Consider the following 11,397-nt stretch of genomic DNA (forward strand, 5'->3'; position numbering starts at 1 on the left):
CAACTGGGCGACGACAACCTTCTGATCTATGTTGGGACGACCGCCAGTGTACTAGAGGTCGATGCCGACCACCTTGTACTTGTCTCGAGCAAGCAACTGCTCAACACTGTTGATGTAGTCGTCCACCACGGCCGGGTCGATGGTGTACACCATCGAGAGATCCGTCTCCCTCATGTGGGTCTCCACTTTATGCTCGCCGAACTCCATTGGAGCGACGCTAGACATCCCCTCTCTATGTGTCATCGTGGGTGTGCTAGTTGTTTTGTCGGGCATGATCGAAAGGTTGAAGAGACTAAGGTTATTATAATGGCCACGGGAATTAAAGGGGAAGCCGGATGACCTTGAATATCGGCACGCCTGGGTGGCAGTTCTAATTTGTAGTGCGTAACTCCATCGTGCCGCACATAACTGCATCGCGTGGCGACGCGCGCGGTGCAACCACATGCATATGGCCCCCCCGACCTGATGGTGCGCAGGCCCAACCGCTGGCAGAGCGCGCGCGGAGGGACGCGAGCAGAGCGCTCCGCGGTTGCCTCAATGGCGAGCAATCATATACTCCCTCCGTCCCAAAATAAATGTCTTAACCTTAGTACACCTTTCTAAAGTTAGTACAAAGTGGAGACACTTATTTTGGGACGGAGGGAGTATATGCATATAGCAGTTGAACATGCAAGGAAAAGCTGTCCACAAGCCGAGCGCGTGGAGGTACGTGAGCAGAGCGCGCCGCGGCGCCTAACGGCGAGCACAACACGCTGCGGCACCTAATGGCGAGGAGAGCACGTCGAGGGACGCGAACAGAGGCTGGCACAGTGATACGTGGCAAAAAAGACGAACTGTGCAAGCGATGGCCGAGACATCAAGCACAAATTGGATTAGAATTGCATGTGCGATATGTGACATATAGTTGATCCATCTGAGCTGTTTGTGATGGAATAAGCCGTGTGTGTTGTGGGTAAATGCTTGCTAGTAGACAACCATTTGCGATTGATGAATTCACCACCAACGGGTTCCCTAGTGTGGTTCGTGTGCGATGTGATATGCTCTGTCTACACAACATCCATTGGCCATTGGGCAATGGGCGGTCATCCGGGTACGCCATAAGGATGCAAAGAGGCATCCTATATCAGCAAGGACTAGCTGTTCCACGAATAGCTCAACTAAGAGAACTCTCAAGTTAACTGTGCTCAGGCTGGAGCAACCATCAGATGGGTGGCTGGATGGGAAGTTGTCTTGATGTTAAATTAACTGATGGGATGGGTCATAGAGGTCAAATTAAATGACCTCTATGATCCATCCCATGAGTTAATTAACCTCGAGGTCCTTGTTTTTTATTTTTTTATTTTTTAACACATGTTAAAGAAGGTCTACGGCATTACTTTTTGACAATATGCGATACGTGGCATACAGTTGATCCATCCGAGTTGTTTGTGATGGAATAAGTTGTGTGTGTTGTGGGCAAACGCTTGCTGGTATACAACCGTTTGCGATTGATAAATTCATCACCGACTGGTTCCCTAGTGTAGTCTGTGTGCAATGTGATATGCTCTGCCTGCACAACATATATGCTCTGTGTACAGAAGAAGAACATATATGCTCTATGTACAGAAGAAGAACATTGGTTTAAGAGCAGTTTCAAATTTACTAAATCGCGGAATTCTGTTTTTCAATTTTTTTTTAAATTTTCGGTACCATTTTCGCTCCAGTTTTCTAACGGTTTGTCGAAATGAGGCGTATGACACGCCGTTGGAAAGCTACGGACGAGGCGCAACTTTCATATGTTAAAATGTTTTTGAGATTCTTTACTGTTTTTAGTTAATTGTTAAAATCATGCGTTTGACGACGAGAGGCAGCGGCCGTTTTTCGCGAAATTTTTACAAACCACTGGTCGAAATGATTCAAATTATATGCTGTTTGAAAGATATCGACGAGACGCAACTTTTTCATATAGAACACACTCTCTAATTCCTTACGGTTTAAGAGCAGTTTCAATTTTACCAAAATGCGGAAACTCTATTTTTCGCGACACCCAAATCGACTCGTGTACTGCTTCCGACAGAAGAACGCACCGCTTCAAACAGGAAGCCGCACCCCATCAGATGGGCAAGCGAATTGCTTGATTTCTTTTATTTACACGTAAATTTTCTCATGCGAGGAAGTGGACGAGACTTCACATCGGGGCGTAAGTGAACCCCAAATGCATGGAGAAGTAAACCGCATTACTTTATTTGTCATTTAAGTAACATTTTTTCTTTGCATTTACAAAATAAACAACATTAGACATCCGACCACACTGCATCAAATGGTCACTTACAATATGAACAACATCAGACACCCGACCGCACTGCTTCAGTTAGAAAACCGCACTGCATCAAATGGTCACTTGCAAGATGAACAACATCAGACACCCGACCGCACTGCTTCAGTTAGAAAAACACCCGACCGCACTGCTTCAGTTAGAAAACCGCACTGCATCAAATGGTCACTTACAAGATGAATATCAGACACCCGACCACACTGTTTCAGTTAAAAAACCGCACTGCATCAAACGGTCAAGTGAACGACACTACTTTTTTTGACTATTTACTGTGAAGCAACAGCTCCACAGTCTTTTATTTCAATAAATAAGAGAGGCCCACCTAATTACAAACTAGAAAAGGGTTGTGGGGGTAGAGAAAAGCTTACCTACTTACCTATGTTACAATATACAACAATCTAAGGGAGATTATTAACCCAAGATAAGAAAGCAAGTTTAACACTCTCCCTCGCTCTATGATACAACAAGTTGATATCATGTACAAATTTACACCTCCACACGCCAAACAAAGCCCTCTATGATCTGAAGATCTTCCCATTCCTGGTACTGCAAATGCACCAGGCTGCAGTGAGCATAACCTCAAAGAAGAAAGGGTGCACAAAATTCTTCTTGGCATGCAATAAGCAGGAGGTCACATCCTGCCCCCCCAACCAGTCAATCTGTAGATAAGAACATACCCGTTGACTGAAATTGCAGTTGAAGAAAAGATGAAACCTATCTTCATGCAAACGGGTAGGACACAGAACACAAAAAATTTCATCTTGGTTAGTCCTCCAACCTCTCCTGAGAAGGAGGTCTCGAGTGTTCAGGCGATCAAAGAAGAGCAACCAACCAAAAACCTTGATTTTCATCGTGCATGAACATCTCCAAAGCCAAACACAAGGAGTAATTGTTGGAAGGTGTGTGAACATGATGGTGTAGAAGCTCTTAGCAGAATAACCAGATTTGGAAGGCCAAGACCACACATCAGGAGCAGCAGTACCTCTTTGCAACATTGTTACCCAATGAAGGAGGTGCTCAAGTTCTGAAGCTGCTATGTTGGAGATTGGTAAATGAAACATTGAAGACACATCCTCAGAATCCAAGAAATCCATGGCAGAGATCTTGTCATCCTTGACAAAGGAGAATAAGTGAGGCAAACGGTCCCAAAGTGGTCTGTTTGAATTGTGCAATATCCAACTATCAGACCAGAACAAAATAGAATCACCCTGATTCACAGTGGCTATAGAGATTGCTCTGTAAGAATCATCCAACTTGAACACATCCCTCCACCAGAATGAGCCACACAACACCGTGGCCTGGGGTGCAATACCATCATAATAAGTACTCCAGATAAGAGAGACCCAAGGGATGTCTTCCTTGTTGTAAAATTTATGAAGATGCTTAATGAGCAAACCTTGATTCTGCAAGTGCAAGTTGATTATTCCAAGGCCACCTTTATCCTTGGGACTGCAAACCAAATCCCATGCCGTAAGTGACTACTTGGGAGTGTCTGAATTGCCACGCCAAAGGCATTGTCTTTCAATTCTCTCCAGTTGTTTAATGATGCCAATTGGGATGTCCAAAGTGCAGAGAAAATAAATGGGCATAGAGGACAACACAGAGGTAAGCAACTGGAGCCAGGAGCCCTGGTTTAGCATGGCAGAGCTAACAGAAAGCCTTCGTTCCAACCTATCAACCAGTGGCATGAGATCAACAATCCTAGGCTTGGTAGTTCCCATCGGAAGGCCTAAGTAAGTAAAAGGAAACGTCCCCAAAGAACATCCAAACACAGCCACAAGTCTAATGGCCTCCTCATTATCAACATTTTGTAGATTTCTAAAAATTCACCTTGAGACTAGTTGAGGCATAGAAAACATCCAACATTTCCTTGAGTGCAATGAGTTGGGAGTCCACTGTAGGTACAATTAAAATAGTATCATCCGCATATTGGATGATGGGAAAATGTGGATCATGGGAGGGTATTGGCAGGTGAGGACTCCATCAGCCAGCATTCTTTTGACCATGGATTGCATAAGATCAGCTGCGATTACAAAAAGCAAAGGAGATAGCGGGTCCCCTTGCCTAACACCGCACTTGCACTAGAATTGCTTGCGTGGCACCCCATTCAACAAAACTGAAGAAGACCCAGAAGATAAGATTTCCTTGACCCAAGCTAACCATTTAACATCAAAGCCCTTCTGCTGCAAGATTCACAAGATGGTCTCATGCTCGATCGTATCAAAAGTCTTAGCAAAATCCAGCTTCAAAATCAGTATAGGTCTCCCAGATTGCTTGCACTGATGAATGTACTCAAAAGCCCACGCCAGACAAACTTGAATGGACCTTGAATTCAGAAACCAATACTGGTTTGTGTGGATACATTTTAGAATCACCAACTGTAGCTTATTAGCAAGTAACTTAGTTAAGAACTTGAGGCATGTGTTGGTCAAGGAGATAGGCCTGAAATCCCTTGGACCCTGAGGAGCAATCATTCTAGGTATAAGAGTTATTAAAGAACCATTGATGCCCTCAAGGAAGAGCTTACCAGCAGCAAATTGCTCAATCAAATTCAAAAAATCCCTCTGGATAATGGGCCAACATTTCTTAACAAAAAGTCCATTGAAACCATCAGGCCCAGGGGCCCTGTCCGAAGGCATTTCCTTCAGTACCTTATCAATTTCAGCTTGTGAAAAAGGCCTCGACAGATCATGCAGGCCATCAATGGGCTGGATGAGATCAGCCAAGCAAAAGCCCATTCGAATCCCCCTGGACTGGCCCATCCTTGATTTGAAAGAATGCCAAAGAACTCCAGCCATTTGATCTTGATCATGAACAGTAATGCCATCATCAGACACCAGACTAGCAATGCTGTCTTTCCTCAGCCTCTCAGACGCCATTGCATGGAAAAAACTTAGAGTTTTCTTCACCAACTTTGATGTAACAAATAGTGCAGTGCTTCTTCCAATAAATATACTGCAACCGAAGCAAATCCTCGTGGTGGAGCTTAACTATCTTTCTGAAATTGAACTCTGGGATTGTGAGAGTCCTGCATTCCTCCAAAGTATCCAAACAAAGAATCACTTTAGAGCAATTAAGAATAACTTTCTTGATGGAGGCAAGATTAATATGCCATCGCTTAAGATCACTCCTAAGTCGCTTGAACTTCTTAGAAATAACAGCAGCTGCCGAACCCGAGCAAGCTAAAGGAGCATTCCATGAAGCCATGACACAGTCCATAAATACAGGTAAGTCCACCCAGTAATTTTCAAACCGGAAAAATTTAGCTCTAGGGATGGTGGTGTCAATCGATACCAAACACGGGATATGATCAGAACCCGTGCGAGCAAGGGGGTGCACAACTGTGTTAGGGTACAAAGAGATCCAAGAACTAGTTGTAAAAAACCAGTCCAACTGCTCAAGGAGAGGTTGTTGCTGCATATTAGACCAGGTATAGGCCCTTCCCTTCAACGGCAACTCTAATAAACCGAGATGCCCAATAATCTCATTGAACAGAAAGATATCATTGACATTACCACCAGGTAGATTCTTGTTGTCCAAAGATCTGATGAAATTGAAATCACCCAGTAACAACCAGTTAGCATCAACTGGTATTTGAAGATGATATAACCAATGAACAAAATCATCACGCAAAGGGCCATCACAAGGGCCATACACCGAAACCAGATTCCAATCTTCAGAATTATGGACTGAAGTAAAGGACACCACGACAACAAAACGCTGGATTTCAATGAGACAACCAGTGAAAAAAGCTGAATTCCAAACAACTAGAATGCCTCCAGAAGCCCCATGCAAGGGAGCAAATGCAAAATTATCAAATCTTCGCGGGCAAAATTGTCGGATGGACTTGAGATCAAAAGATTCACATTTCGTTTCTGGTAAACAAACTATTGAACAGTTACTTTCCTCAATCTTAGCACGAACGTCTCGCTGACGTTTCTCGGAGTTCAAACCACGCACATTCCAGCATAGAACTTTCCAATTACGGAAACGTGGATTATCCATAAAGAAACTCAAGAAGGTAACCAAACATCTCCACTTCATAACAGAGAAGATAATTGCCAATAGGTTCATACAAGCATATATGTAATAGGAGTTTAGTCTTCAACCCAGTGATGGCAACGCAAAGAATATAAACATCCCACAGCTTAAGGCCACAATTAATAGAGGAAAGTTCAGACTGCAGACACAAAATAACAAGCTGATAGACACAAAAATCTAAACAAAAAAGGAATGACAGCGCATTCCCGCCCAACTAACATCTTGATGCTTCACTTATCATCACGATCTTTGTGCTGGTCCTTCTTCTCAGGACTTGCCATAAGCTTGTCCTCGGTGAGCTTCTTTGGTGAGATCCCGGGAGATTCTCCAATACGCTGCATGAGACCGATTGGGGTTGGTGGTGGAACTGCCGTGCTGTGCTCCTCCGCAGCAGACGCGCTGTCCTCCTGAGAGATAGAACCATACCTAGGCTTCTTAGCTCGAGGACGCCGAAGAGGAGAGGGCTTGTTGGGAATTGCAGAAATACATTTGAAGCCCGATTTCTTGGCGCAACTGCGGGTTATTCTCCTGGTGGAAAAATCCTCTGGAGAACGAACAAGCTTGGTGCCCTGACGACGACCACATTTGTACTTGCCTAACATGGATGGAGTCTTGGAAGTAAACTCAAAATCCTCATGTTGTACTGGCTCTGCAGAAAAAACCTCAGGTAAATCCCTCTGTGTTGCAGCTCTTTCAAAATCATCCTGCTCAACTAGCTCCGCAGGAAAACCCTCAGGTAAATCCGTCTGTGATGCAGCTTCCCCAACCATTGCAGTAGAAACCTGGCCAATCAAAGACTGAAAGGAGTGCTCCAGCTCCTGGGGCCACATCCTCATGGGCAAAACCGCTGGTGGAAGCACAGAGAGACAAACAGGCCTGTGTATATTCTGAACTTCAAATTCCGGCAGAAGGTTCTTAAAAGAACGCTCCCACACCATGGCAGGTGGAAGAACGGGACCAAACACCACCCTGACAATACCCAGATGGATTGGATCAAGATTAACCACAGATGGATGAACAGTTGGAGGAATGTAGGGGACAATTGCACGCTCCAAATTTTCCTGGACCACAACCTGCTGGACAACTTCAACGTCTGCTGACTGATCGTCAGAAGAACTGTTGGACCCCAAGGAGGGATTCAACACCATGGAGTTCTGATCTTGGGCTCCGTGAACTTCAGGCTCATGCAGCTGAGCGTTCTGAGCAGCAACAACCTCATCCCAAGGGCCCCATCCATCAGCATTCTGTGCGGGCTCTTGCTGCTGATCTGGTTGATCAACACCCCAGCCATGAGGTTGCTCCGGTTGATGTTGGCCATTTGCAGGATTGGCATCCCAGCCCAAAGCAGGAAACAATGGCATTCCACAGAAAGGTTGTGGAGGAACATGCCCTGGCATAGGATGAGGGTTTCCATCTAGGGGCATCGGGTCTTCATCAGCACCCAACATGTCTTCCGCAAAATTATCAGTGAGAATATAGACCGCACCAGTCTAGGAAACAATAGTACCTCCCCAATTAGCATACTCACGAAAAACCACAGAACGAGGCACCATAATGTTATCTAGGAAATAAGCATAGACTAAAGATCGCACTAGACGCCGATCCAGCTCATCCCAGTAATGAAACTGACCAAAAGTACTGACGACATCAGACATGTATTGGGTATTCCTGTAATCCAACGGTACACCAATGAACATTAACCAACCCGCTCTGTGTCCATGAATAGCCCTAAAACCCTCTCCCTGATTGTGTGGTATGGAACACACAAAGAACTCATGCCCATCTTCATATAAACCCATGGGGAAAGGAGTATGTCGAGTAAACCAAGACCGCATCACCGGACTAGCCACTTCAAATAAACCAACACCCTGGAACCAGGTCTGAGCAGAGCGAATAATCACCTGAAGATCCTCTTGCAAGAAGTTGAGCACTTGCTCCCGTCTGATGTCCACAAGATGTGCCGGCGGCAGCGGCTCGACGATGGCCACCATGAACTGCTCATGGGCTCTTGGAGGGGCCTGCATCGGGGTGTAGTAGGTTCTTGGCAATCGCTCTGCCCCTCCATCGATGATGTCGTGGCCAACAGGAAGAAATCACCGGGGGTCAAGCTCATAGACCGCCATTGATGGAGTATCAGCTGTAGCAGGCGATGGTGGAGGCGATTGTGGTTTTTCGGCAGATTGGTTCTGTGGGGAAGGGGTGGAGGTGGGCGGTGAAGGCAGCAAGCCCCAAGCGTCGGGGAGGGGTTCTGTCAAGGCGCAAGGCTCGAAACCTAGCGACGGGACTTTGGGTACCCAAATAGTTGAACCAGCATTAATACCTGGGCAGTCTTTCTTAACGTGACCGGACCGAAAACATAATCTGCAACGTACACGATTCGTGCACGTATCGGACAAGTGACCCATACCCAAACAGTTCTGACAATCCCAATATTTAGCTGCCATATCCTCAATCATCTCATTGAAACTCTGTAAATCATCCACAATTTCCTTAGGTGACGGAACACAAACCGGAGATATGGTGCCAGGCGAATCATCATCAGATAGCAAAATTGGGCTGTCCGAAGAGGATCCATGGGCCAAATCCAATCCCAGTGCTGGAGTGCGAGGGCTACCTAGGGATGGTCCATGGGCCTGGTCCAAAACACACGATGGAGTGCTAGGGCGATCCGAAAGGATAGAAATCATTGGAATGGGCCCAGAAGATTTTGAAATCCCAGAAAATCTAGGATTGCCGCTAGGCGGACCAACCGATTTCAGGGATGGAGGAAAAGATCCAAACTGGATTGTCACCGGCGGCGATGATGGGCTCGCCGACAGCGATGATGGGTTCACCGGAGGTGATGGTGAGAGGGGAGGATAATCCGTCGGTGTGGAGATCGGGTTGTCAGGAGAAACAACATCATAACTAGCCTCCCGGATAGTCAAAACTTCAACAGCCTTTGGATGATATTTATAACCCATACAAACATCATAATTCATGAAAGTAGCAAATCTTAAGCTCTTGGCAGGTCCCGACCTAGGATTAGTGCGTAAGGAGGACTTGACAGGTGGATTTCTCATGGCTAATAAACCTAGATTGGCACGACATTTAGATGGACTAACCACCGTTCACTCCTCATTGCATTCAATCTGCCAAAGACGAAATTCCTTCGTCCAATCCGAACCACCATGACCCCAGAGATGGGAAAAACACTTAAACTGAGGCCAAACGAAGCTACGTTGATGTAGGACAAAAAACCCAACTTCTTTGCCGGAGACATGAAAAGAGAAAACCTGATCACGTAGGTAGGAAACCTTGAGCTGAGAACAATATCCAATAATTGCCGATTCCAAGGCCAAAGCAACATTCTCCAAAGCTAATCTGAAAGAATGCCTGGCAAATGAGAGAACCATGATGAAGTGGCCCGAATCTTCTGAAGGATGAACAGAGCGGCGAAAAGAGCGCCAGATCTCCTAAGCCAAGCCCATCCCTGGGTTAAAATCAAACCCTAGAGAGATGGATGCGTGGACAACCATTGAGATGACCACCAGGGGCTGCGGGAGAGGACGCCGGAGATGATGAGCGGATCAGAAGGCAAAAAACCACGGCTAGACGTGGAGATCGCTGGTGGGGTGGCGGCGGCTAAGGGTTACGGTGGGTGGGAGGTGGGTTTCCACATTGGCGAGTTGTACACGTGCGAAGAAGCGAACCGCGTGATCGAGGGAAATGAGCCGCAACACAATTCAAAATGAACTTCTTTGGTAAACAATTTTCAAAGAGTCCATATAAATTTTATACATAAAATTATCAAACACGGAAAACACCATTTTTCCCTGCATGTCCACATGGTTGAAACTGCATGTTCTTGCCTGAACATCACCATGTTTCGCTGCAATCAAATGGGTCCCTATAATCTTTATACAAAAAATCCACACCACACTGCAAGCATCGGAGTAAGTGGTGAGGATGAAGGGGGAGGACGAGTATAATTTCACCACACTATACTGCAAGCAAAAAATCAGTGGACCACGCCGGAACCTCATCTGCGTTGGAACTGCACGGAAGATGCTCATCCAAAATTTGCAACAAAAAAGAACCTCTCTCAAACATGATGCTGGCGTTGTGGACTGCTTTTGTGAGCTGTCAAACTGCATCAGCAGCACCACACTAATCGCCCAGGAGCACAATACACTTTTTTGTTTCTCTTTCTTGATGTTTTTCCTCTCCTGCAAAAAGTTGGCAAACTGAAACGAAGAACATGAATAGTAAATTGCTGTGGGTTTGATTTTCCCTATCAAAAATAAAAAAGGTGAACTATAGCAACAACAAAATGAAGTGAGGTTTGGGCCTTTTCTGAGATAACATACTGCACTGCAGGCATCCCATGCTGGACGATGAAGAATTTTTTGCTGGTCGGAGTCTTTTGCTGGTGAAGAGCAGCTCGTGGTGGTCGAACCAGGCAAACCACACTGCAGATGGGTAAACGAACTACATGCCCGCTCCCTCCAAGCTGCAAGCCGCACACACCACACCACACCACCAATCAAACTGCATCGGGAGCCTCGACCGCGTTCAGGGCAGCTCACATGAGGGGAGGGGATGCAGGAGAGCTCGTCGGAGGGGAGGGGAGGGGAGGCAGGGGAACTTGTCGGAAGGGATCCAGTAGAGGAAGACCATCGGCGACCCGAGCTCCCTGCATCATGTGATGGCGAGGCCATCTAGCAGTGATCAGGCTGGAGCAGATCTCAGCGGCGACGGCGCGCGGGAAGGCGGCGGCGCGAGGGTAGGAGGCAGGGCGGCGTGAGGGTAAGAGGCGGCAGCGCTAGGGAGTGGCCGGTGCGGCGGCAGGGGTGGCCGGAAGGAGAAGGTGGAAGCAGCAGAAGGGGAGTCGCGGCGGGGATCTGGGGGTGGCTGTGGTTTTCTTTGGAAGGGGAGGATTTGGAGGGGATCCGACCATGGTGGAGAGTGGGAGGGACGCGGCGGCGCGGTTGGTAGTTGGACGGGGTGGCGCAGCGGCCATGGATCTAGGACGGGAGGTGGTTGTGCGGTGGGGAAGGAGG

At 46.7% G+C, this 11,397-nt stretch overlaps 1 protein-coding gene across 2 annotated transcripts; it reads right to left on the reverse strand.

The window, feature by feature from the left end:
- Nucleotides 1-10,079: 10,079 nt before the first annotated feature.
- LOC119363961 lies at nt 10,080-11,391 on the reverse strand. 2 transcript variants are annotated; one of them, XM_037629345.1, is made up of 2 exons: nt 10,705-11,391; nt 10,080-10,563 (listed from the first exon to the last, which is right to left on the reverse strand). In XM_037629345.1, exons 1-2 carry the CDS (start codon nt 11,053-11,055, stop codon nt 10,081-10,083), a joined length of 834 nt encoding a protein of 277 aa, XP_037485242.1. In that variant the 5' UTR covers nt 11,056-11,391; the 3' UTR covers nt 10,080. The 2 variants fall into 2 exon arrangements, with proteins under 2 accessions (XP_037485242.1, XP_037485241.1); XM_037629344.1 differs by having other exon boundaries at nt 10,080-10,581.
- Between the last annotated feature and the right edge of the window lie 6 nt (nt 11,392-11,397).

Source organism: Triticum dicoccoides, chromosome 2B, assembly GCF_002162155.2.
Source record: "Triticum dicoccoides isolate Atlit2015 ecotype Zavitan chromosome 2B, WEW_v2.0, whole genome shotgun sequence".
Lineage (NCBI taxonomy): Eukaryota > Viridiplantae > Streptophyta > Magnoliopsida > Poales > Poaceae > Triticum > Triticum dicoccoides.

Bases quoted from the DNA above. Each gene is read 5' to 3' on its own strand.
- LOC119363961 (XM_037629344.1), bottom strand. From the start codon at position 11,055: ATGGCCTCGCCATCACATGATGCAGGGAGCTCGGGTCGCCGATGGTCT. The intron at 10,582-10,704 runs GTATGTTATCTC...TCTTCGTTTCAG, and splicing joins CATGGGATGCCTGCAGTGCA to TTTGCCAACTTTTTGCAGGA.